Source organism: Geotrypetes seraphini, chromosome 8 (genome assembly GCF_902459505.1).
Source record: "Geotrypetes seraphini chromosome 8, aGeoSer1.1, whole genome shotgun sequence".
Lineage (NCBI taxonomy): Eukaryota > Metazoa > Chordata > Amphibia > Gymnophiona > Dermophiidae > Geotrypetes > Geotrypetes seraphini.
In genome coordinates, this window is record NC_047091.1 from 86,046,858 (window position 1) to 86,072,311 (window position 25,454).

Here is a 25,454-nt window from a genome sequence, read left to right on the forward strand (position 1 = left end):
CGGTATGGAAGCAAACATACTCCCCAGCCTGTTCTATTTTGCTTCAAAAACTGAATACTCGGTATGCACTGTAGTTTCTCACTGCTTGAAAAACCATAAAATGGGGGTATTTACTGGAATATGGGATAGATTTGACCACTGGAGGGAACTTCATGCAGTTTGAGGTTTGGGTGAGGGGAGGGGGACCACTTATTGTTTGATCTATGCAAAGGGCACTGAAGAACTACTGTACTCCTGTGTATCTTGGCATCACATTGACTGGCTGTGTTTTGTTGTATTTTGATTTTAGTTTTTCAATAAACAATGCCAATTAAAAAAAAAAAAAAAAAAACAAGAACTGGTACACCTAATATCCTCCCCTAAAGCCAAAAGCAATTTTCTATTCTTTAGCATGTGGATAGGCCACGGCAAATATAAAACTACCGTGTGTTTTCTGAGCTTGCCCTATTTTATTGGTTTTTATCCTTCTGTAAGCATGCTTTTTAGTGCTTAATACAGCTTAGTAAAAATATGACCCCAAGTTATTTGCCAAAAAATTAAAAAAGAACTTAGAAACATAGAAACAAAGAAACATAGAAAGATGACGGCAGAAAAGGGCTATAGCCCATCAAGTCTGCCCACTCTACTGTCCCACCCCATTAAGTCAGAGTGCTGCTCGACCCACGTAGAGATCCCACGTGGATGTCCCATTTATTCTTAAAGTAGAGCACGCTAGTGGCCTTGATACTTGCACCGGTAGTTTGTTCCAGTGATCCACCACCCTTTCTATAAAGAAATACTTCCTGGTGTCACCAACAAATCTCCCTCCTCTGAGTTTGAGCGGGTGCCCCCTTGTGACTTAAGGTCCCTTAGGAAAGAATATGTCGTTTTCCACCTCGACACGACCTGTGACGTACTTAAATGTCTCAATCACCCCTCTCCCTGCGCTCCTCTAGAGAGTAGAGCTGTAACTTGCCCAGTCTTTCCTCGTATGAGAGACCCTTGAGTCCAGAGACCATCCTAGTGGCCATTCGCTGGATTGACTCAGCTCGAAGTACATCTTTACGGTAATGTGGCCTCCAGAATTGCACACAGTACTCCAGATGAGGTCTCACCATGGTTCTGTACAGTGGCATTATGACTTCAGGTTTACTGCTGACGAAGCTTCTGTTGATACATCCCATCATCCGCCTTGCCTTGGATGAGGCCTTCACTAATTGTTTGGCAGCCTTCATGTCTGCACTGATGATTACTCCCAAGTCCCGTTCTTCTGAGGTTGTAGCTAGTGTTTCTCCATTCAAGGTGTATGTTCTGCATGGATTTCTGCTGCTGAGATGCATCACCTTACACTTCTTTGCGTTGAAGCCCAGCTGCCATGTTGAGGACCAGTTTTCCAACTTGATCAGATCAGATCCATCCATGAGATCGCTTTCACCTACTATATTAGACAGTTTGGCGTCGTCGGCAAACAGCGCTACTTTTCCCTTATGAATATGTTAAAAAGGGATGGTCCCAGGACTGAGCCCTGCGGCACTCCGCTAGTCACCTCCGATGTCTTAGAGAGGGTGCCATTGACCACCACCCTCTGAAGTCTTCCACTCAGAGGGTGGTGGTCAATGGCACCCTCTCTAAGACATCGGAGGTGACTAGCGGAGTGCCGCAGGGCTCAGGCATCATTTCCCATCAAGCCACATCTCCTCTTTTTCCTCCTTTCATGACCTTTGGTATTTTAAGGAAAAAGAAAAGAAGTAGAGTAGGAGTAGGCACAACCAGCATTTAGAAGAATAAACTCAGGGACAGTGACATAGCGAAGGCATGGCAGGATTAATTATTGGAGAGCCCCTAGGCACACAAGTGTACAGTGACGTGCCAGAAGGAATCACTGGCAGGAGAAAGCCACCAAGCAGCCTGCTTAGAGTGCTGCGGTGCTGTTTAGAGTCTCACGATGGGAAGGAGGGAGAGAAACGAGGGGGGGCCGGGTCAGGTTAGGAGTGCCGGGACGATGACGATGCTGCTGCTGCCTCCAGCAAATCCAGCAAGGGTGAGGCCCTAAAGCATGGCACCGGCGGGCCCCCCTGACCATTTCGGGCCATAGGCCCGTGCGTACTGGGTCTATTCTTTAATCCGGCTCTGAGCAAAGGTGAGAGGTGCTCAGAGCAGCGGCGACCCTCCTCCACATGCTCCTTCCCCTATACCTCTGTAACATTCCTGGCACGAGCAGCAACCTCCAAGCTGCTGTCGCGCCAACATCATCTCTTCCTCTGATGTCACTTCCTATGCGTGGGTATTTGCGTCTTCAACAAAACATCGCCCAGGATGAACCTCCCCTTACCACACCACTTGTCAGGGACTCTCCAATACAAAATAGACAGGTATGCTAGTATCAAACTCCTAATTAACTGATTGCCAAACTGTTCTTTGTTAAACCTCTTTCATACCTCAGCTTTAATATATTAACGAGACTATCAATTATAATCCAAAGATTTTATTTTTATTGTATAAGAGAATAGACTAACTTGTAGATTCTTAGGACAGTGCAGAATGGTGTGTGTTATTTCTTTCCCCTTAGATTTGGGTTCTCGGTCAGTATTTTCCAAGAGGAAAGGCTGATTTTGTGAGCAAAGCAGTTTTACACCTCCTTAAAAACTGTTCCAGGGAATTTCTGCCCATGTAGATCCTGACAGCGATATTATTTTCACAAATAAAAAACAGTTGCGCCTCTTTGGAAGGTGGGAAAGACCGAAAGAAGCAAAGGAACGTTTCTTTTGGACTTTATTAATATGCATGAGAAGCAAACACCGCGTTTAGGGCAGACTATGAACTCTTCTTTACTGATCCGAACGAGAATAATTGTGCAAACGAATGTTATTTGAGTATAAAAAGTTAATTGAGAGGGCTTCAGAAACACAAGGGCGAGAGGAGCCTTTGTCTGAAGCAGGCAGGCGCTGAGCCCGCAGCCAATCAGTGGGCAGCATCTGCTATAAATAGTGGGAGCGGCTGGGGCCGAGAAGCAACTTCATCGGTTTAATTTTTGGCTTTGGTGCGAGTGCGACACAGCAGAGCATGGCCGAAACCGCTCCAGCAGCAGCAGCTGCGCCGCCTCCTGCTCCAGGCGCGGCCAAGAAGAAGGCGAAGAAGCCGGCGGGAGCGGCGAAAGCGCGCAAGGCATCGGGCCCCAGCGTCTCCGAGCTGATCGTGCAGGCGGTCTCGGCTTCAAAGGAGCGCAACGGCGTGTCCTTGGCTGGCCTGAAGAAGGCTCTGGCGGCAGCCGGCTACGATGTAGAGAGGAACAACAGTCGCGTGAAGCTAGCCGTCAAGAGTCTGGTGAGTAAAGGCAGCCTGCTGCAGACTAAGGGCAGCGGAGCTTCGGGCTCTTTCAAGCTGAACAAGAAGCAGCCGGAGGCGAAGAAGAAGAGCCCTCCGAAAAGCAAGAAAGCGGCAGTGAAGAAAGCGAAAAAGGCGGCAGGGGCCGGAGTGAAAAAGAGTCCGAAGAGGGCCAAGAAGCCGTCGGCAACCGCCACCAAGAAAGCAGCCAAGAGCCCCAAAAAGGCCAAAGCGGTTAAAGCCAAGAAAGCGGCGAAGAGCCCGGCTAAAGCCAAAGCGGTGAAAGCGAAGGGGAAGAAAAGCCCGGCCAAGGCTGCCAAGCCCAAGGCAGCAAAAGCCGCAAAGAAAAAGTGAAGCTCTGCTCGAGAACCGGCGACGCTTATTAAACCCAAAGGCTCTTTTCAGAGCCACCTCACACATCAATGAAAGAGCGCCATAATCTTTTATGTTCCTAAATAATTTCCAACAACGTGTTTTGTTATCCTCCACCCACACACACACCCCTTATTCAGCCCGTCTCGTTTGCAAGGAGACCGGGCTATACAAGATTAACCCAGTGGCCACTACGTTGGGGCAAGGCATCCCTTTGCTCCAGGCCAGTAGCCATGCGTGAGAACTGAAATCATAAGAGCAGTATTTTATTATGTTTTATTAGCTGTTTATAGTAAACCTTTTGCAGTAGGTGTCTAGCACTGAATGCTGTCTACACTAGAAATGTAGCTTTTTATACACAAAAAACAAGACTCATTTAAGCCCCTTTCAGGTGGGAAGTTGGTGGCTCTTAAAAGAGCCTTTGGGTTAAATGCCTGTTGACCAAGGGCGCTTTCTAAGCCCTCTCCCCACGAATGCGGCGGGCCAGTTGGATATCTTTGGGCATGATGGTGACTCTCTTGGCGTGGATAGCGCAGAGATTGGTGTCCTCGAAGAGCCCCACCAGATAAGCCTCGCTAGCCTCCTGCAGGGCCATGACAGCCGAGCTCTGGAAGCGCAAGTCGGTCTTGAAATCTTGCGCGATCTCTCGCACCAGGCGTTGGAAGGGCAGCTTGCGAATAAGCAGCTCGGTGGACTTCTGATAGCGGCGGATTTCTCTAAGCGCTACAGTGCCCGGTCGGTAGCGATGAGGTTTCTTCACACCCCCTGTGGCTGGGGCGCTTTTGCGGGCAGCCTTGGTCGCTAGCTGCTTGCGAGGAGCTTTGCCTCCGGTGGACTTACGGGCGGTCTGCTTCGTACGTGCCATACCGAACACACGACTCCTTCCTTCTTATGCTATAGAAAAAACAACAACGATGGAAATCAGCTCGCTTGCTCGCCTCTTTTATAGGCTGTGCCTTGTCTGCCGCTAAATATGAAAAGCCCGCCCTTTGCCGGGATTGGTCCTTTTTTCTCTATGAGAACAATGGTCGTTGGTGATTGATGGGTTTTTTCTTTCCCAGGCCTGCATTTTCTTTCGTTTCGCATTCTTTATCTGCTCTTGATACTGAACAAGAAAATATCGGGGAGTGGGCTGGGGAAGAGATGAAATTATAAAAACAAGCAATTATTGTTATTATTTATTTTGTTACGGCGTTACTGATTTTCTTTCTTATCTTCCGAATTCAGAGAAAGAACAGTAAAGCTGTGGCTCAAGCTGCCATGGACTTTCCCAATTTAGATTCGTATTTCTTGCTTTAATTACCGAGCTATCTGAATGAGTGGCTGTGGGGAATAAAAGACAAAGAAAAGGGAGCATCCTAAGCCTCAAATTCCCACCAACTGGAAAAATGAAATTACTACTTAGAAATTGCCTGTTATAAAAAGAGCTGGAGAAGAACTCCATGGTTAAGCTCAGAGCCCCTCCTCTTCCAATCTGATAGGTAAGGTTAACCCTTTTAAAATCTTGTTCATTATTGACTAGCCGGAACCAGAGGTTTGAAATTCCCGCCCTGAGCAGTGATTGGACATTTCTTTTCTCAGTTACCGGCTGCAAACTGAGAATTTTTCGGTCTTTGCTCTTAAAATCGACACTACTGCTTTAAATTCAGTGCAGCTTATCACTTGGGTGTTGGCACCCATTTATGGCCAGAAATATCAAAGGTGTGGAGCACAAAAGTTAACTATCTGAAGAAGAAAAAAAGTAATAATAAACCAATTTAAAAAACGATAAAATTCTCTGTAATATTATTAGGACTGAAATAGAGAACAAAACATAATATTATAATTGTTTTTTTAGCGCTCCATGGTGCGATGGCACCTCCATATATTTTGACAACATTTCTTCAGCTGATACATCATGTCCGAAACACTTCATCCTTGTGGACATGTTGTCATGGCTTTTGCAGATTATGTATTTTCTATGGTACAAGTTAGAGAATGACATTTGGGAAAAATTGGTTACCTTCTCCCTGTGGGCTTGGTCCCCGTCACTGTCCCGTTCCCACAAGCCTAGAGAGAAAATTGTTCTTTAAGTAGAAGGAGTTAACAAAAGTGGATGGGATTGGGAAAGGGAGGTGGGGAGGTAAGGAGAAAAGGCAGGGAAGCTTGATAGGGAAGAGTCAAAAGGGGATAGTGATTCAAATATTCTTAATCTATCCTCTTTCCCAGCGTCTTCTTTCCACTCTCTCTTCCCCAGCGTCTTCTCTCCACTTACTCTTCCCCATTTTCCATTGTCTTCTCCCCACGCTCTCTTCCCCATTTCCCAGCATCTCCTCCCCTCTCTTTCTTTACCAGTTACCTTCAGCCTGCTTAAGCATCTTCTCCTCTCCATCTCCACCCCCCAGCACCCTTTACGAGGTCCAGGAGCTGCCTCCCTTCCGCCTGCCAGCCGTGCAGCTCCCTCCTTCCCTTCCCCTTCCCCTCATGGCAATTTCTATGTGTTGTTTTGCAGCAGGAGCATTGAAGTCGCGTTGTGTTGGCTGCTGTAAAAGTCTCCTCCGATGCAACCAGAAACAGGAAGTTGTGTCAGAGGAGACTTTCCAGCAGCCACACGTGACCTGACTTCAAGGCTCCGGCAGCAATACAACAAATAGCCTTATAGAAATCGCCACGAAAAGAAGGAAAGGGAGGGAGGGATATGGACGGCCGTCGGGAGAGAGGAGGCTTGCCGGACCTAGTGCTCGTTTGCCACGCGTGCTCACTCCTTTAACTGCGAATAGAAGACCATTCACTGCTCCACGAGGCAGTGAATGGCCTTGTCCCCATACTCGGGTGAACTTTTTTTTGTCACCATTTCGGAGGGTTACCCGCAGCTAGTCTCGGTAACAACTACCGTGTCATTCTCTAGTATAAGCAAAGAGGCTTACATATTATTTACAGGTACTTTTTTTCTCTGCAAAGTGAGCTCACATTCTAGGTTGCGACACTTCATCACACACTTATAACAGCGGAACCTGGATAGGCCCGCTACCTACATATATTTCAAACCTTTACCCCTCCCCTATATTATCCCACAAAAAACTCAACACTAATTATGGTGAAAAATAGCCGCAGCCCTGTTTATTGGTCATAACAGGTTGTTAAATAACATAACAATGTATAAACAGTATAAACATTATAACACAAATTATTTCGAGCTACTGTAAAAAACAAGTTATGCCCCCGACCCCGCCATGAAGCTAGAATCTGGGGGGGTGGCATGTACCCCACATGCCCCACTAACCCAGGTCACCTGACCCACCAGGCACGGCTCCCAGCCGGCCCACCGCTCATCCCCTGATGAGCCCAGCCAGTAGCTCGAAATACCGCCCAAATATCCCAACTCACCCTTCTCTACCCAGAAGCCAAAGGGTGGGCGGGTGGGAAACCCTCGGAGGACCTTAGTCCTCGGAGGACCAGAAATGCCTTTAGTCCTCCGAGGCCCGACTTATAAACCCTCCCCCCTCCCGACGCCCTCCGCGGCCACGACTAACCAATGGCAGGTCTTCCCGGTGGCAGGAAGACCTGCCGACCAATCCCCTGCCTCCTGTTCCCCCCAACGGCCCCGCGTCTCCGACGGGCTACCACGCGGGCCTCCCAGCTCCGCATTAGGTACGCCCGTCGAGACAAGCTCTCGGGCTGCCTATAACAGCGGAATCTGGATAGGCCCGCTACCTACATATATTTCAAACCTTTACCTCTCCCCTACATTATCTCACAAAAAACTCAACACTAATTATGGTGAAAAATAGCCGCAGCCCTGTTTATTGGTCATAACAGGTTGTTAAATAACATAACAATGTATAAACAGTATAAACATTATAACACAAATTATTTCGAGCTACAAGTTATGCCCCCGACCCCGCCATGAAGCAAGAATCTGGGGGGTGGCATGTCCCCCACATGCCCCACTAACCTGGGTCACCTGACCCACCAGGCACGGCTCCCAGCTGGCCCACCGCTCATCCCCTGATGAGCCCAGCCAGTAGCTCGAGATACCGCCATAGGGCCTGTAAACCCTTACAGGCCCCCCCCCCCCAATGAACAGAGGTGAGACTAAGATAGCGCCCAACGCTCACAACCCGACGAGAAATCATCCAACAGCAAATCCCAGCCCACGTCCGACAAATGTACCCGATCCCTCGCAAATAAACCTAAACAGGACACATCCACCCAGTCGTGTCGTAGTTGCACCCCCCCTAGACTCCACCCATCGCCCTACCTGACGGTTAACCTTGCACAGACCCCTGGTCCATCTCCGGGACTCCAGCCGGCGTGGTCGTGGAATAATATCCGACCACAGCAGCGTCGTGCCAGGGAACCACTCCAATACCATCCTGAGATCACCCAGAATAGTGTCAATCAGGTGCTTCCCCGTCTGGGAATCCACGTTGTTACCACCCAAATGCAGCAGCAGGACATCCGGACCACGAGGGCGACGACGGAAGTCAGCCAGCAACGGTAACAGCTGATGCCACCTCATGCCCCGCTGACCCCACCAGGACACGCGAATGCCCAAGTGCTGCAGACCCAGGTGCTGACCCCCAGGCCGGATCGCGGCACGCTCTCCCGCCCAGTGGACAAAGGAGTACCCGACAATCCACACCGTACGCTGTCGCCGTACCGCATCTGCAAGGCAAACCCAACAATCAAATCCAGCCCTAAATCAAAACACAAAACTCTGGTTAGTAAAGTGTCAGTCCTGAGCATGCACCAACCAGCTATAGCCACCCACTCCCCCGAGACCAAGGTACCCATCAGTGGAAACATTAACTGAGCAGCCCAACCTAGGTCCCTCCCTGATCTAAACCTCGTGCCACCCCATGAGGCCTAATGTAACTCCTGTAACAGTCCGAGAACCAACGCCCCAACCGTTGAATCCCTTCACCTGGCACCCCAGCCAGAAAGGCGCAAGTGGCAGCCCCAATCCGAAATGAATGAGTACCAAAGCGCGCCGGGTCCTCACCACATCGGCGCAAAACTAGACGCAGCACGGCTAAGAACTGATAATGAGTAAGGGGCCCGCCGTCTTCATGCAACAACAAGGCCAACCCCAAAGGAGGACGAACCGCAATATAGGCACACAGAGCCGTAACAGGGCAAGTAACACCCACTATCTTATGCAACACCACCGTACGGCCCCTGCCCAGCTGGTCCATCTTGGATCTGGCAAGATATAAACTAACGGTACTGTCGCCGCACTGTACATGCCGCAATAAAAAGCCACGCGAACCCACCGAATCAGCAGGATGCACTAATAGCTCCCCGACGCGGAAGGCTCCGAAAAAAAGCTAGCGAAAAAGAAGCAGTGAACAGCAGCACCGCATATCAGGACCGAGCCACCACCGGCAATTCCACGATCAACCTCATCAACAAGTCATGAGAAATTGGCCGCCGTGCATCGGGTTGCTGCGGCGCAATCCTAGCCATAGCCGTCAGAAGTCTACACACTAGGAAACCCGAGGACGGCCAACGCCACCCCAAGGCCCTGGAGAAGAATGTAAAACCAACTAAGTGGCCAGCCACAACTCCCCGCGACAAACCCCCACGATGCGAGTCCTGCACAAATTCCGCTAGCAGGGTCTCGGATACTGGTCCCGGGGACCAATCCCGGGAAGGCAGGAAGGCGAACAATCGACGGAATCCAGCATTGTAGCGAGTCCAGGTGGTAGGAGCCACCAACTGTCTCAGCAAGTCCCAGAGCTCTTCCCGACCAGGCTCCATAAATGATCCGGCATCTGCAACCCATGGAGCTGCGCGTCTGGAGCCAGCCGACGAAACTGCGAAAAGTTAAAGCGAGAAAGAGCATCAGCAATACAGTTGCAACTCCCTGGCACATGCCTAGTCCTAATGTACAAATTGAGCCGCAAACAACGCAGAACGATCTCACACATCAACTGATTAACCTGCAAACATTTTGCGGCATGCCGATTGATGACCTCCACAACCCCCATATTATCGCACCAAAATATTACACACTTATTACACAGCCGAGCAGGCCAAAGTTCGCAGGCGACCAGTAGCGGGAAAAGCTTCAAGAGAGTCACATTACGCATAACACCACTCCGCTGCCAGGCTACAGGACACTGTAGCTCTTCAAGCAGATAAGATGTGGATTTTGAGACTATTCTTTAAAAATAGACAGAAACAATTCCTGGGTTATAAGATTCAGATATATCCAGATATATCATGCGAGACGCAGAAGCGTAGACGTGAATTTCTTCTACTTAAACCAGGAGTCTTGGCTTTGGGGGCTACTTTTGATATGCGTCATCCCTCTAAGTACATTGTACATTTCCAAACAAATAAGTATGTTTTCTTTGAACCATATCAATTAACTTTCTTCTTGTCATTCACCAGACATGGTAAAGAAAAATCTTAAGCTCGTTAGAAGAACTAAGTATTACATTTTGCTTAAGTCTCAAGCTCTTGCTTTATATTTGTTGGCTTGTAACAATGTTTTCTCTCTTTTTGAATGTGATCTAAGTTCAATTTCTTTCTGTACAAGTTTTGTATGCTTGATAAATAATTTGAAATTTATAAATAAATAATTAAAAAGAAAAACTCCTGAGTTTCTTGCCAGAGAATGGGGTGAATGCAGTTAGCTTAGCAGGATTAAAATAAGGTTTGGTTAACTTCCTAACAGTAAATTCCTAAGCCATTATTAGGATAGTTTTGGGAAAATCTACTGCTTATTTCTAGGTTACGCATCATAAAATCTGTTTTACTCATTGAGATCTTGACAGTAACTTGTGATCTAGGTTGGCCACTGTTAGAAACAAGATACTAGCTTTGATGGAACTTCAGTCTTTCCCAGTATAGTAATGCTTCAGTTCTTATCTTTCTACTGTCCCTAACCCCACTCCCAGAAAGCCAGTTTCTACCTTCATCCTTCCTCCACCCTGGAATCCGTTCAATCTCTCTCCACTCATCTGGCTTGCCCTCCGATCCTCCCACTCATTTCCCCCATACAATTCTCACTATGAATTAAGCCCCGATCACTTTCAATTTTTCTTCCTCCTTGATTTAGCGACCTTCATCCTGTCCTGGACATCATCATTCACCCTCCACGACTGTTAGTAGGATAGGAGCGGTACAAGGCCTTTGCTGCATATTTCTTCTCCTTCTCCCCTGCTGCTCGGGCCCAAACATCCTGCCTCTGAGCCCCATAGGTGACAGAAGGCAAAATGGATTGTGGAGAAGGCAGTGCTTGGAGATGAGACCATACCCTTTGTCATACAAAGTTCAAATTTTGTAGCATTTAAGATGGCTGCAGAATCAGGATGAACCAGGGTCACTGGACATGGTTATCCTGTCTGCTCTGAAGTAGAGAGCTGCATGGGAACGGGGACGACGGGAATCCCGCGGGACCCGCGGGTTCCCCCTTCGGGTCACAGGGATCCTGTGGGGACGCCCCCTAGGGTCGCGGGAATCCCATGGGGACGCCCCCTAGGGTCGCGAGGTTCCCGTGGGGATGCCTCCGAGGGTCGCGGGGTTCCTGCGGGGCTGGATGTACTAAGTCGCGCGGCTTTTCTCCCTATCTGCTCTGCTTGCAGCACAGAGCCGAACGGAAGTCTTCCCGACGTCAGCGCTGACGTCGGGAAGACTTCCGTTCGGCTCTTTGCTGCAGGCAGGGTAGGTAAGGAGGAGTAGCCTAGCGGCTCGAGTGGCTACCAAGGGAGGGGGGCGGTCCGCCCCGGCCCGGGTGCAGCACAGCCGGCCAGGTCCCCTTACATTTGTGGCGCTTTCCCGACCGACCGACCGACAACAGCCCTGGTCCGACAAACCTCCCTGCCCTTAAACGCGAATCTAAATTACCTTCTTACAGCAGCTGTAAGAAGGAAATTTAGATTCGCGGTTAAGGGAAGGGAGGTTTGTCAGACCGGGGCTGTTGTCGGCACAAAAGTAAGGGGACCTGGCCGGCTGTGCTGCACCCGGGGCGAGAGAGAAGGAGGGGAGAGAAGCACGCTGAAAGCACTGGGGAAGACAAAGGGGATGGAGAAGGACGCTGAAAGGCCATGGGGAAGACGAGGGGGGGGAAGGACACTGAAAGCATTTGTGGAAGACAGAAGGGGGAGAAGGATGCTGAGAGGACATGGGGAAGACGGGGGTGGGGGTGGAGAAGGACGTTGAAAGGACATGGGGAAGACAGGGGGGGAGGACACTGAAAGGACATGGAGAAGACAGAGGGGGGAGAAGGACACTGAAAGGACATGGGGAAGACAGAGGGGGGAGAAGGACGCTGACAGGACATGGGGAAAATGGGGGGGGAGAAGGACGCTGAAAGGAAATGGGGAAGAGAGAGTGGGGAGAAAACGCTGGCAGGGAAGAAGACAGAGATGCCAGACTATGGGGGGAGCGGAGGGAAGAAGATGGGTGCCAGACCAATTTGGAAGGGGGGAGAAAGGGAGAGGCACAGTAACAGAGCAAATGGAAGACGCAGAAGGAAGAGAGACAGTGGATGGAAGGAACTGAATGAGAACATGAGGAAAGCAGAAACCAGGCAACAAAGGTAGGAAAAGAATTCTATTTCTTTCTTTTTTTTTTCTTCAGGATAAAGTAGTATATTAGTTGGGTTGATAAAAATTTATAAACAAAAGAGGCTCTGGTAGAAACCCGTTTACAAAGTATGTATTCTTCCCAATTAATATTTCCAAATTAATAAATGAAAGCCCGAGACCTTGTGTCAAAGGGCAAAAATGTAACACGGGGCTGGTGTGCCTCCGTGTCGATCGTCGGAGGGGCGGTCGGGGGGACGGAGAAATGGGTGTGGGCTGATTGGGCCTTCAAAAGGCTGAGAGACAATTTTTAAAATTGATTGGTTGGTGGGGTTTTTTGCGTGGGAAGCGAGGGGATAAAGAGGAGCAGGCAGTGGAGGACTCAACCGTTTTTGGGTCCTCCAGGAAAACTTTCTTTTCTTCGACCTACCGTGTTTGTTTTGGTGGCGGCGTGGTCGTGAGGTCGGCGATGGCTGGCGCGAGACGGTCTGATGTGGCGGAGATTTCTTTCAGGGCCGGCGATTCCCTGATTGAAGATCCCGACGAGCAGGTGGGTTCAGTTGTTGAAGCGGCACAGGGTAGGCCGGAGCGCAGATCCAAGCGTGATGCGCTCTCGGCCCTCGCGTTAGCTGGGTTCGCGGGCCGCGTGTGTGGTCGGTCTCCGGTGCCGGGGGTGTCTCAGCTTGTGGCGGTGCCGCGTAAAGCGGCTGGGAAGGCTAAATCTGGTGGGCGGTGCAAGTCGGGCGGGCGGCTGCCCGTTCGGCAGGAGAGCAGCAGCTCGGTGGCTTCTAGTTCTATACCCGGGGCTGGGGGTTTGGCTCCCGTTTCCCTTGAGGCTTCCGGGGATTTGCCTGCCCCTTTAGCTCTTCCATTGTCTACTTCCGGGAGCAGTGAGGCGGAGGTGCATGCGGCCCTGGTTTCGGGTGCAGAGGGGTCTGCTCGTGCAGAGGGGGGCCTTTTACAAGCGTCGCCCCAGCCTTCCACTTCCTGGGGCGCTGGTGCCTGGGGTGCTGGTTCTGGGGGGCCTATGGGGTTGCCTTTCGGGTCCTTCCCGGGGGGGTCATGTGCAGCAGGGGTGGTTTTCTGGGCAGCAAGGCTGGGGGCCCGGTTGGTTTTCTCCTTGCTGGGGGGGGGGGGGTGCCTCCCGGATGGATGGGTGGTCCATTGCCGAGTGGGGCTGGAGGTGCTGGTTGGGGGGCGCCTGGGGTTGGTTTCCTGGGCTCTGTTCCTGGTTTTGGTTTTTCTTCACAGAGTCCGATGCCTGTGCAGGAGTCTCCTTGTTGTGCGAGTGACAGAGTTCCAGGACCTTCATCTTGCAGCGTCGGTGGAGCGGCGGATCAGCAGCGCAGTGAGAGAGCTTCGGTTGTTTCTGCGTCGGAGCCAGTGGCTGTTGGCGGGGGCGCTACTGGTACCTCAGCTGATGTGGTGGTTGCTGGTCGAGGCGTCACTGTTGTGGAGCGTCCGTCGGTGGCGTCCTTGGAGGTTGTTTCCGGTGGCATCTCCGTTCCTGTGGAGGGACCTTCTGTTTCGGGTAAGGTGGCACCTGCTGGGGTTGCTGGGGGACAGACACGTAATAGGAAGGGTAAAGGGAAGCGTCGGCGCAGGCGTGCGTCCTCTTCAACGAGTCGGTCTTCGTCCTCGTCCTCCTCTTCTTCGTCGGCCTCTTCTTCTTCGGTTCCTGGGTCGGGGGAGGGGGCGGGCCTTGTTGGAAGTAGTAGTGTGCCCCCGCAGAGTGAGGGTCGGGGCGTGCCTGCGCTGGTGGCCCTGACGGAACTTTGGGAGCGGGTGCCGCGTGCTTTGCGGCGTAAGATTAGACGGCGTTCTTGCGTTGATATTTTTCGTATTATGGAAGGCAGGGTGCATCGGCGGGGTCGTAAGAAGTCGAAGCGGGAGGCAGGTGCTTTAAAGATTTTCCCAGTTGCCCGGTCCATTATCAATTGGATCTGTGCTTTTATGCGACTGGCCAGTGTTTGGGGGCGTGCGCATCCTAGCGATTATGGTTTGTTGTTGGCGTATGCTGACTCTGTGCTTGATGCGTACCAGCGCTTCGGTGGCTGGACGTGGTTAAATTATGATGAGGCTTTTAGGGATAAGATGGAGGAGAACTCTCATATGTCGTGGGGTACGCAGGATGTTAACCTGTGGCTTACGCATATGTCCTCCAAGGCTGGGCAGGCTTCTGGGAGTGGAGGGCGAGTGACGGTGGGTGTTCCGGGCGGCGGGCGGCCCTTTTGGTCCGGGTCGGGGGCGGGGTCGGGCGGGGGAGCGGTCAATGACGTTTATTGGAGATTCAACAAGTCTGGCTGCTCTTTCTCCGACTGCAGGTTCCGCCACGCGTGCTCTCAATGTGGGCAGCCACATTCCCTGCTTAAGTGCCCTAAGAAGCCGGCCAGGGGGCCCGCGGGGGCTGGTAAATAGGGGTAGTTCGGGTGCAGTTCCCACGCCGGTTTTGGTAGGCGCCTTGGGTCCGTGGCTGCGTCGTTACCGGCCTGTGCGCGTAGCTGCTCTGTTGGAGCGTGGGTTTTCAGTTGGTTTCGAGATTCCGTTTCGGGGTGAGTTGTCGGGGGCGCGGTCGCGCAATGCGTCGTCTGTTGTTCATTTGAGTGCAGTGGTCCGTAGGAAATTGGATGAGGAATTGCGTCTGGGGCGGATTGCTGGTCCCTTCCGTGATCGACCATTTCCGGTCATGATGGTTTCCCCATTGGCCATCGTTCCTAAGAAGGAACGTGGTAAGTTCTGCCTCATTCACAATTTATCCCGTCTGGTGGGGTTTTCTGTTAATGATGGTATTCCGCGGGATCTCTGTACTGTGCGGTATTCCTCGGTGGACTGTGCATTGCGGCTTGTCCTCAGGGCTGGTCGCGGGGCACTGCTGGCAAAGGTTGACATTCAGTCGGCCTTCAGGTTATTGCCTGTGCATCCTCACTCTTACCCTTTGTTAGGGTTTCGTTTCGGAGGGGCTTACTTTTACGATCGTTGTCTTCCGATGGGTTGTTCTATCTCGTGTGCTTATTTCGAGATGTTCAGCACGTTCCTTCATTGGGTGGTGGTTCAGCGTTCTGGGTTGGACGCTGTGGTACACTATCTTGATGATTTTTTGTTTGTTGGTCCTGGGGATTCGGATGACTGCGGGCGTCTTAAGGGAAGTTTTGAAGCGATGGCCGCTGAATTTGGTATACCATTAGCGCAGGACAAGTCTGAGGGTCCGGTTACGTCCCTGGTTTTTCTGGGGATTGAATTGGATTCTGTGGCGTTGGTGACTCGCTTGCCTGTGGCTAAGGTCCGGCAGTTGCTTGATCTTATTGGGCGTGTCTTAGCTGCTCCAAAGACTACTTTGCATGTGGTTCAGTCCTTGATTGGCTCGCTTAATTTTGCTTGCCGGGTTTTGCCCATGGGTCGCGCTTTTTCGCGTCGGTTGGCTGCTTCCACGGCTGGGGTCCGGGATAAGCGCCATTTTTTGCGTCTGTCGGCTGGGGTTCGGGCGGGTCTTCGCATGTGGGCTTGTTTTTTGCAGGATTTTAACGGGTGCCTGCCCATGCAGGCGCCGGAGGTTTCTAACGGGAACTTAGAGCTCTTTTCTGATGCAGCAGGAGGGGTGGGTTTTGGCCTTTACTTCCAGGGTGCCTGGTGTGCTGAGCGGTGGCCTCCGGCTTGGATGGCTCGGGGTATCACGCGTAATATCACGCTTTTGGAGTTGTTCCCCTTGGTTGTTGCCTTTGATCTGTGGCCCGATAAATTGAGGGATAGGCGTGTGATGTTCTGGTGCGATAACTTGGGGGTGGTGGAGGTGGTTAACCGTCAGACGGCGCACTGTCTGTCGGTGAATGTGCTGGTGAGGGCGTTGGTCTTGCGATGTCTGCGTCTTAACGTGTTCCTCAGGGCTAGGCATGTTCCCGGTTTTCAGAATGGCATTGCTGATGCTCTCTCTCGTTTCCATTTTTCGCAGTTTCGTCGGCTGGCGCCAGAGGCTCACGAGGAAGGTTCAGTGATGCCGGAGCATTTGTGGAGCCTGGTCGAGAAGGAGTGTGGGAAATGCTCCGTCTGTCGGTAGCGCCTGCTACCTGGTCGCACTATTCCACGGGGTTTCGGGTGGTTTCTGCCTTTTTGTTCAGCAGGGGTTGGGTTCCAGGGGATGTGGCCGAGTCCTTTCTTGAGGATTTCGTGCTGGATTCAAGTAGAGCTGGGGTCTCAAAACGGGTTGTGCAGGGACGGTTGGCGGGATTTGCCTTTTTCTGTCGGGCGTTGGGCTGGAATTGTCCTTCTTCGGGTTTCGTTGTCCGACGGTTGCTTCGTGCTATGGGGAGGGTTGTGCCTGCTAGGCCGGATTCTCGTTTGCCTATTCATCATGATTTGTTCATTCAGCTTTTGTCGGTTCTGCCTGATTTGGCTCACTCCCCTTATGAGTCCGCTCTTTTTCGGGCGGCTTTTTCCCTGGCCTTTTTCGGGGCTTTGCGAGTGGGGGAGTTGTTGGTCAGCGCTACCGACAGGGCGAGAGGGCGCGGGTTGTTAGTTCAACACGTGTTGTTGGGTGACAGCGAGGTTCGGATTTGTGTGGCTAGCTCTAAGACGGATCAGGCCGGAAGGGGCCAGTGGTTGGTCCTTCACCGGGTTGTGGGTTGTGTTTCTTGCCCTGTGGCTTGTCTGTCCGAGTATTTGTCGGTTCGAGTTGCGGTCTCTTCTGTATTTTTTGTTCACGCGGACGGGGCTCCTCTCTCCCGGTTTCAGTTTTTGGCCGTGCTACGTTTGGCATTGGTGCGTTGTGGAGAGGAGCCCTGGAGCTACGGCACGCACTCCTTTCGGATTGGTGCTGCCACCAGTGCTAGTGCTGCAGGTATGTCGGAGGCGGGCATTCGGCGGTTGGGTCGCTGGGTGTCTGGGGCCTTCCGCGGGTACATTAGACCTTCTGGTGCATTTCGGGGGCGTGGAGGCAGTTCGATGGGTTTGTAATTGTTGTGGGGTAACGGGGGATTGTTTTGATTTGTTTTGTTTTGTGCTGTTTGTGCCAATTTGTTTTGCTTTGCAGGTGCTGGTCGGAGCAGATCCGTGTGGATTATCGGCCATTCCTTTGTACATTGGGCTGGCGAGCGGGCTTTGCTGCGCCCTGGAGGTCGACATCTGGGACTTGGCCATCTTGGTGTAAGGGTATCTTGGTGGGGTCAGCGCGGCATGAGATGGCATCAGCTCCTGCCGTTTTTGTCGCATTTGCGGTCTTGCCCTCGGCCTCCGGTCGTTCTCATTATTCATTTGGGGGGTAATGATGTTGATTCACTGTCGGCCAGACAGTTAGTCAACGTTATTAAGGATGATTTGCGAGTTCTTTTTGCTTGGTTTCCGGGTACACGTGTTTTATGGTCGGATGTTATTCCGCGCCCGCGGTGTCTTGCGTCTCGGCGGTGGACCCGGGGTTTGGCGAAGTTTAACCGGCAGGTTGGGAAGTGGGTTGAGTCACAAGGTGGTAAACAGTTGTTGCATGGGTGGGTTGAGGTAGGTTGTGGCGGCCTTTTTCATACCGATAGGGTGCATTTGTCGGACATTGGTTGGGATTTGCTTTTAGACGATTTTGCGGTGGGTTGTGAGCGTGTGCTAGGTTTGGGTTAGCCGCTGCTCGGTTGTTGGGGGGGTGGCCTGTTGGGACCTCAGGCCTGTGGCGGATCTCCCGAGCTACTCGGTCATTGGGGCTCATCGGGTGATGAGCGGTGGGCCGGCGGGGTGCCGTGCCTGGTGGGTCAGGTGACCCGGATAAAGGGGCATGAGGGACATGCCACTCCTCTGACCCATGTTGAAGTGGCAGGGTCGAGGGCACTGAATGTTTGTTTTGGTAGCTCGGGAGGAGCTCTTGAATTTATGTTAATTAAAGTTGATATGGAAATATAATATGTTAATTTATTATTAATAAACTGAGCTGCGGCTAATTACCAAAAATTAGAGTTGGTGTTTTGTTGTTTATTAAGCAGGAATAGTAATGGGGTGGGGGGAGGGATCTAGGGAATGGGTCATGGGGACAAAGGAGCCCATCCAGATCCCGTTGTTAAGTCTTTTTGCTTATTTGTAAATGGGTTTCTACCAGAGCCTTTAATTCAGTAGCATAATTAAATGAAATAACTATTTCTGAAGTTTATAGGGACGGGCGGGGACGGAGGGGGATTCCTCGCGGGGACGGGCGGGGACGGAGGGGATTCCTCGCGGGGACAGGCGGGGACGGAGGGGATTCCTCGCGGGGACGGGTGGGGACGGAGGGATTCCTCACGGGGACGGGTGGGGACGGGTGAGACTTTGGCAGGGACGGGTGGGGATGGGTGGGATTTCTGTCCCCGCACAACTCTCTACTCTGAATTGCAACATATGCGCTTCACTCCCATGTCATGAACTGCTACCTTGGGTTACCGCACCTCCAGATACAAAGTCCTACCCCTTTTTGACGCAAAATCTTATATTTTGCCCTCTCAAGTTTCCTTAGATCTCATTTTCCCCCTGCCCTATGGAGTGCTCAGGGTGGGGCACATTTGATTTAGAATGATATTATTCATTTCTATGTTCCACATTTATCCTTAATGCAGATCATTGACTAATGACAATGCGTTGAAAATACTGAGACAATAACTCAGTTTAGAGCAGCTGTGATAGAACCAACCAACCAACGAACCCAAGAAAAGGGAAAGTAGCTTTAAGATGGGAATGAGTGGAGGTTTGAGCTGGGCAAGGTAAATGATACTTTATGTCCCCGCTCAGTGCTTATATTCCAAGTTAATATCATTCACAGCAGTTTAACAACGCCAGCATGTGTGGAGTAAGGCAAAGGATCCGTTCAGTTCCTTTTGGAGAATTTGCAGAATGAACACAGATTTGGAGGCAGTAATTGTAGCTTGGTTTTCCCGCGTTTGCAGAAAATGCAGTTCTCCCTCAGGTCGGTCTCTCTTGTATATTAAAGGCAGTTTGCGGATTTGTCACTGTTGTGTTTTTAGTTTTGATAGCTCAAGATGTCTGGACGTGGTAAAGGCGGAAAGGGTCTGGGTAAAGGAGGCGCTAAGCGGCACAGGAAGGTTCTGCGCGATAACATCCAGGGCATCACGAAGCCTGCAATCCGACGCCTGGCGCGCAGAGGTGGCGTAAAGCGTATTTCTGGTCTCATCTATGAAGAGACTCGTGGGGTGCTGAAGGTTTTTCTAGAGAATGTCATCCGAGATGCCGTTACCTACACCGAGCACGCCAAGCGAAAGACCGTAACCGCTATGGATGTGGTATATGCCTTGAAACGCCAGGGCCGCACTCTGTACGGCTTTGGAGGTTAAAGAGTGTCATTGACTTTTCTCAGTTCACAAAACCCAAAGGCTCTTTTAAGAGCCACCCTACGCTTTCAAGAACAGAGCTGTAATCTGTGTCTTTTTAGCTATCTGTTGTAACAAATAGTCTAAACCACGAGGATCTCAACCGCCCCCCCCCCCCCTTAAATATGTTAATTCACAGCTCAGGTTTCAGATTTCATGCCTTCAGGTCCAGATTTTAGCCAATCGTTCCACTGCTGTAAATATTACCGTTTTCTTACCCACCGCTCTGCACTGACAGTATTAGTAATAAATATGAGGAAACACTTCAGCCACATCAGCAGGGCCCAAGACAGCTGGCCTAACCTCTAGGCTACTTTCTTAGCTTGTAAAATAATCAAGTTTTGTCACTCTTAGTCTCGACAATTTTAGGCTCTGATGGACCCTAGTGCTTCTCCCTCCCTTTGCTGAGACTAAAAGTGGCAGGGTAGCTATCTTGGGCCCTGCTGATCTGGGTTCAAGACCAGGTTGAACAAGGCAAAAATACTTTTTCCTGCCCAGACCTCCCTTAGCTGAAGTGTTTCCTCAAATTTATTATTCTTAATAAGACTGTCAGCACATATCCGTAGTGTTAGAAACTGCAAGTTACAAAGTTGTTAATAATTTAACTTTTTTAAGGATATGCGGTTGAGATCCGCGTTTTACACCTTCCCGATGAGACGCGCTCCTCGGTGTTTTATGCTATCTTATTTAGGGTATGCGGGTCATGAGGGCTAGCAGCAAGAGGTTTTAAATATAGAGAAGGGGAAAAGAAACATAGAATCTAGGAGAAAAGGAAAACACCTCGCTCAGAACTTTGAAGAGAAGTGCTGTATAAACTAGAAATCCATCTCTTTATGTGTAGCATGTGGGTGGCTCTGAAAAGAGCCTTTGGGATCGGTTTGCGGAGCGTTGAGACTAAAGCCAAGTTATTACTTGGAGCTGGTGTACTTGGTGACTGCCTTGGTGCCCTCGGACACGGCGTGTTTGGCCAGTTCACCGGGCAGCAGGAGGCGCACTGCGGTCTGGATCTCCCTGGAGGTGATGGTGGAGCGCTTGTTGTAATGAGCGAGGCGGGAGGCTTCTCCGGCGATGCGCTCGAAGATGTCACTCACGAAGGAGTTCATGATGCCCATAGCCTTGGAGGAAATGCCGGTGTCGGGATGAACCTGCTTCAGCACTTTATAGATATAAATAGCGTAGCTTTCCTTCCTTCGTCGCTTGTATTTTTTCCCATCTTTTTTCTGAGTCTTGCTCACGGCTTTCTTGGAGCCCTTCTTGGCTGCTGGAGCTGATTTGGCTGGCTCGGGCATCTCAGTATAGTTCCTAACTACTTTCTAAAAGTAAGCAAACAGAATGTGCTGAATAATGGCGGAAGGCTTTATTTATAGTATACTTATGCAAATTTGTGTTCCTGCGCGCCTTTCCTTGCTATTGGACCTAGATAAGTGTTGGGGGATATCCTCCGGTTACTTTCTAGAGCGGGATTGGTCCGCGAGCAAACTTGGATGAAAATCAGCCTCATAGGCGGGGCTGAACTCGTTTATCCAATCAAAAACGATGTAGTGAAGCTTTAGGAAAGAATAAAAGTTCCGGGACAGAAGCGATTGAGATTCTTTTATTCTCACAAAGCCAATTTGAAAATAAGATGTCTGGGCGCGGCAAACAAGGAGGGAAGGCTCGAGCTAAAGCCAAGACTCGCTCGTCCCGAGCAGGGCTGCAGTTTCCCGTAGGGCGGGTGCACAGACTGCTGAGGAAGGGCAACTATGCTGAGCGGGTGGGTGCCGGCGCCCCGGTCTATCTGGCAGCGGTGCTGGAGTATCTGACCGCTGAGATCTTAGAGCTGGCCGGCAATGCCGCGCGCGATAACAAGAAGACTCGGATCATCCCCAGGCACTTGCAGCTGGCCATCCGCAACGATGAAGAACTGAATAAGCTGCTGGGGAAAGTCACCATCGCGCAGGGCGGCGTCCTGCCTAACATCCAGGCTGTGCTACTGCCCAAGAAAACCGAGAGCCACAAAGGGGCCAAAGGCAAATAAAGCTGTCCCGTTGAGAGGACGTTAACCAGAAACCCAAAGGCTCTTTTCAGAGCCACCCACTCTTATCATGGAAAGAGCCAGTTTGCTGAATGAACCCATTTTTCTTTTGTAAACATTAGTTGTAAACTTGGCAAGACTTAATTGTACTATATGGAAGTGGATGTGTTAACTGTGAGCTAGCCTTGCTCCTGGGATCGAGGCTTGCATTGATCACCGCTGCAGTATTTTGGCACACCTCAAACTTATATGGAGACGAAGGAAGGTGTGTAGTGGCTTACCTGTTAGTAGAAAGATGTCAAAGAAAAGCGACAAAAAGAACATGGCATAGCCAAAAGGATAGGAATATCAATGGGGTTTTAGAACAGAAGGTAAAATTAGGTAAGTGACAGCTTTGAGCCGTCCAGGGAAAACAGGGTTAGGAATAAAAACTTCAAATCCCACGAACAACACATTATCAAAATATCGATTTGTAGAAGCTTCTCTTCCGGACTGGGCAAGGAAGGAATTCTTATCTGACCAATCACTTCACAGGGCGGGCTTTTCAAACCTTGCCAACGAGAGCTGGGGCCTAAACACTCTCTTTTTAAAGACTTCTGTTAGCTTTTTTTTTTAAAGCACTGATGGTTTATCGTTTCCCAGAGTGCACATGAATCGGAATATATATATATATATATATATAATAGAATGTGTGCAAGCAATGACTTTGAAAACAGGTGCAGCATTACAAGGATGGCAGGTGGGGCTTAAATATATGAAAGACTTTCTGTTGAACAGTGAGACCAATAGCCTTTCCAAAAGTTAGGTCATTTGATCCCAGATTGACATTTAGAATAGAAAGCAAACTGACCTTCATTAAAGAATTTCAAGGAAATACCAAAGTAAGAAAAATACAGACAATAAGTAAACAATTAGAACCACAATATTCCTAAAGGCTGCAGTGGTTAATCATATCTGTGTCTTCTTCCTCCTCCTCCATGTTGTTCTCTTTCACGTCAACCCTTCTACTCTGGTTGTTGGCCTTTTATTATTGCCTTTCTGCTGCTCACTCAGGATGACAGGAGAAAAGGCTACTTTTCAAGTTTGTAAAATATGTTTGTTTATTTATTTATTAATTCATCTGCTACTGGGGGAGAAGAGAGCAGTTTGGCAGAAGGATTTAATGATGTCAACCTATGGGTGAGGTAAGGGCAAGGAATATGGGGCAAATGTGTGTGGAAGTGTATGATGGAAGTCCAAGCTATGCAGATTTGTGCAATTATACTATTTAAGTTACTCCTGGCGGAATTCTGCATAAACATTTTGATAATTTTGTGCCTCTGTGGGCTGGATCCCACCACTGTGTTTCATGAATGAGGGGGAGGTCGAAACTAAGGAGGGAATGAGGCCAGGCCCATGTGGGGAGAAGGAAGAGATGTGGCAGTTTGGAAGAATTGTGCAAAATTATGCACAGTTGTGCAGAATTCCAACAGAACTTGTACATAAAACCACTTTGATAGTGGTGTATTTGGATTTTAGCAAAGACTTTGACAGTGCTCCACACAGGCATTTAATAAACTGAATACCCTTGCTATGGCCCCGAAAACAATGGACTGGATCAGGAACTGGTTAAGTGGAAGGCGATAGAGGGTAGTGGATGCTGCCGATGGACACACTGAATAGGCAATTTGGGCCTTTATCTGCCGTCATGTTTATATGACTGTGAACTGATTATTTGAAATATTGTTTTGTAAAGATGCTGGTATTTGAAAGAAGCACAACAAAGTCACCTTTAGGCACATTTTTGTTATTTTGAGAGAGATTTTTTTTAGGATTAAGTATGGGATGCTAGGGTAGGGGTTACAGTTAACGGAGGATGGTTAAGCTGCTGCCGGGAATATGCGAGGTGGGCTGTGGGGAATAGTTACAAAATTAGCGATGAATCTGAGTCGAAGGCAGAAATTCCTCGGAAATACAGTGGAACCTTGGTTTGAGAGCATAATTCTTTACAGAAGCATGCTCTCAATCCAAAGCGCTCTTATAACAAAGCAAATTTCCCCATAGGAAATAATGGAGACTCGAATGATTTGTTCCACATCCCAAACACTTTGTACTAAACTGTACTGTATAAAGTAAAAATATTCATCTCCTTACCACCACCTTTTTCATGCTGCTTCTGCTTCTATGATGGACACACAGGAGGCACTGATGAGATGGGCACACAAAATGTGCCCAATGGAGGCACTGATAAGATGGCACAAATAGCCTGCAATTTACTTTTGAACAGAATCCTGACTGGTTTGAGCCTGTGAGGTAGGAGAGGAGAGGATGAGGGATATTGTGTAGGACAACTTAATCATTGTTATCTGTTGGCTCAGCGGAATCTGTTTCTTTCTGTTTGATTTTAACAAGGAACCTATCCAGTAATAGTTGCTTCTGCCTCCTTTTGAGGACCTGTACAGTGATCCTCTATCTATACCCTTCTATCCCTTTTTTCTTCAGGAATTCATCCAATCCCTTCTTGAACCCTGATACTGTACCCTGTCCTATCACATCCTCTGGAAGCGCATTTCAGGCATCCACCACCCTTTGGGTGTAGAAGAACTTCCTAGTATTGGTTCTGAATCTGTCCCCTCTTAATTTTTCCGTATGCCATCTCGTTCTTGTAGTTTCTGAAAGTTTGAAGAATCTGTCCCTCTCCACTTTCTCTATTCCCTTCATGATCTTGTAAGTCTCTATCATGTCCCCTCTAAGTCTACGCTTTTCCAGGGAAAAGAGCCCAGATTCTCCAATCTCTCAACATATGAAAGGTTTTCCATACTTTTTATCAATCGCGTCACTCTTTTCTGAACCCTCTAAAGTATCGCTATATCCTTCTTAAGGTATGGCGACCAATATTGGACGCATTACTCCAGATGCGAGCGCACCATTGTCCGATACAACGGCAGGATGACCTCTTTCGATCTGGTTGTAATGCCTTTCTTGATAATACCTAGCATTCTATTCACCTTCTTAAAGGCTGCTGTGCACTGTGCTGACGGCTTCATTGTGTTGTCCACTATTACCCCCAAGTCCTTTTTTGGGTACTTTCACCCATTACCAGCCCTCCCATCGTATAACTGTACTTCGGGTTTCTGTTCCCTACATGCAAGACTTTACATTTCTCTACATTTAACTTCATCTGCCATCTCATCGCCCACTCTTCTAGTTTGTTCAGGTCCCTTTGTAATTCCTCGCAGTCCTCTTTAGTCCCAACTCCACTAAATAGTTTGGTGTCGTCTGCAAATTTTATTACTTCGCATTTTGTCCCTGTTTCTAGATCGTTTATAAATACATTGAACAGCAGCGGCCTGAGTTTTGACCCCTGCGGAACACCACTCGTGACCTTCCTCCAGTCAGAGTAGTGGCCCTTCACTCCTACCCTTTGCTTCCTACCCGCCAAGAATTTTTGATTCATGTATGTACGTCTCCTTCTACCCCAAGGTTCTTCAGTTTCAGTAGTAGGCGTTCATGGGGTACCTTGTCAAAGGCTTTTTGGAAATCCAAGTATGTGATGTCTATGGGGTCCCCATTGTCCATTTGTTAGTTAATTCCTTCGAAGAAGTGCAATAAGTTTGTTTGGCACGATCTTCCCTTGCAGAAGCCGTGCTGTCTTGTTTTCATCAGTTTGTTTCTTTCTAGATGCTCATTGATGCTGTCTTTGATCAGCGCTTCCGCCATCTTCCCCGGAACGGAAGTCAGATTACCAGTCTGTAGTTCCCCGAGTCACCTCGCGATCCTTTTTTAAAGATTGGCGTAACATTAGCTATCCTCCAATCCTCCGGGATCACGCCTGTTTTCAGGGATAGGTTACAAACCTGCTGTAGTAGTTCTGCTATTTCCTCCTTTAGTTTCTTCAAAACCCTAGAGTGGATTTCATCTGGGCCTGGAGATTTGTCACTTTTT

At 49.6% G+C, this 25,454-nt stretch overlaps 5 protein-coding genes across 5 annotated transcripts in view; 3 read left to right on the forward strand and 2 right to left on the reverse strand.

Moving 5' to 3' along the window:
* The first annotated feature begins 2,972 nt into the window (after positions 1-2,972).
* On the forward strand, positions 2,973-3,690 carry LOC117364926 (histone H1.01-like). The gene has a single exon (XM_033954672.1). It carries the CDS (start codon positions 3,043-3,045, stop codon positions 3,655-3,657), a length of 615 nt encoding a protein of 204 aa, XP_033810563.1. The 5' UTR covers positions 2,973-3,042; the 3' UTR covers positions 3,658-3,690.
* A 387-nt stretch (positions 3,691-4,077) lies between these two features.
* Positions 4,078-25,454, reverse strand: part of LOC117365475 — a 54,772-nt gene continuing 33,395 nt past the window's right edge. Inside the window, exons 2-5 of the mRNA XM_033955951.1 lie at positions 20,429-20,829; positions 9,746-9,822; positions 9,237-9,473; positions 4,078-4,563 (exon numbers count right to left, since the gene is read on the reverse strand). Coding sequence (XP_033811842.1) covers positions 4,130-4,563; positions 9,237-9,473; positions 9,746-9,822; positions 20,429-20,829 — 1,149 coding nt within the window. The 3' untranslated portion in view covers positions 4,078-4,129. The remainder of the gene's footprint in view (positions 4,564-9,236; positions 9,474-9,745; positions 9,823-20,428; positions 20,830-25,454) is intronic.
* On the forward strand, positions 19,154-19,536 carry LOC117364955 (histone H4). Its single transcript, XM_033954702.1, has one exon. The coding sequence runs from the start codon at positions 19,169-19,171 to the stop codon at positions 19,478-19,480; it is 312 nt and encodes a 103-aa protein (XP_033810593.1). The 5' UTR covers positions 19,154-19,168; the 3' UTR covers positions 19,481-19,536.
* LOC117364949 (histone H2B type 2-E-like) lies at positions 20,365-20,835 on the reverse strand. Its single transcript, XM_033954696.1, has one exon. The coding sequence runs from the start codon at positions 20,803-20,805 to the stop codon at positions 20,425-20,427; it is 381 nt and encodes a 126-aa protein (XP_033810587.1). The 5' UTR covers positions 20,806-20,835; the 3' UTR covers positions 20,365-20,424.
* On the forward strand, positions 21,098-21,588 carry LOC117364940 (histone H2A type 1-like). Its single transcript, XM_033954687.1, has one exon. It carries the CDS (start codon positions 21,141-21,143, stop codon positions 21,531-21,533), a length of 393 nt encoding a protein of 130 aa, XP_033810578.1. The 5' UTR covers positions 21,098-21,140; the 3' UTR covers positions 21,534-21,588.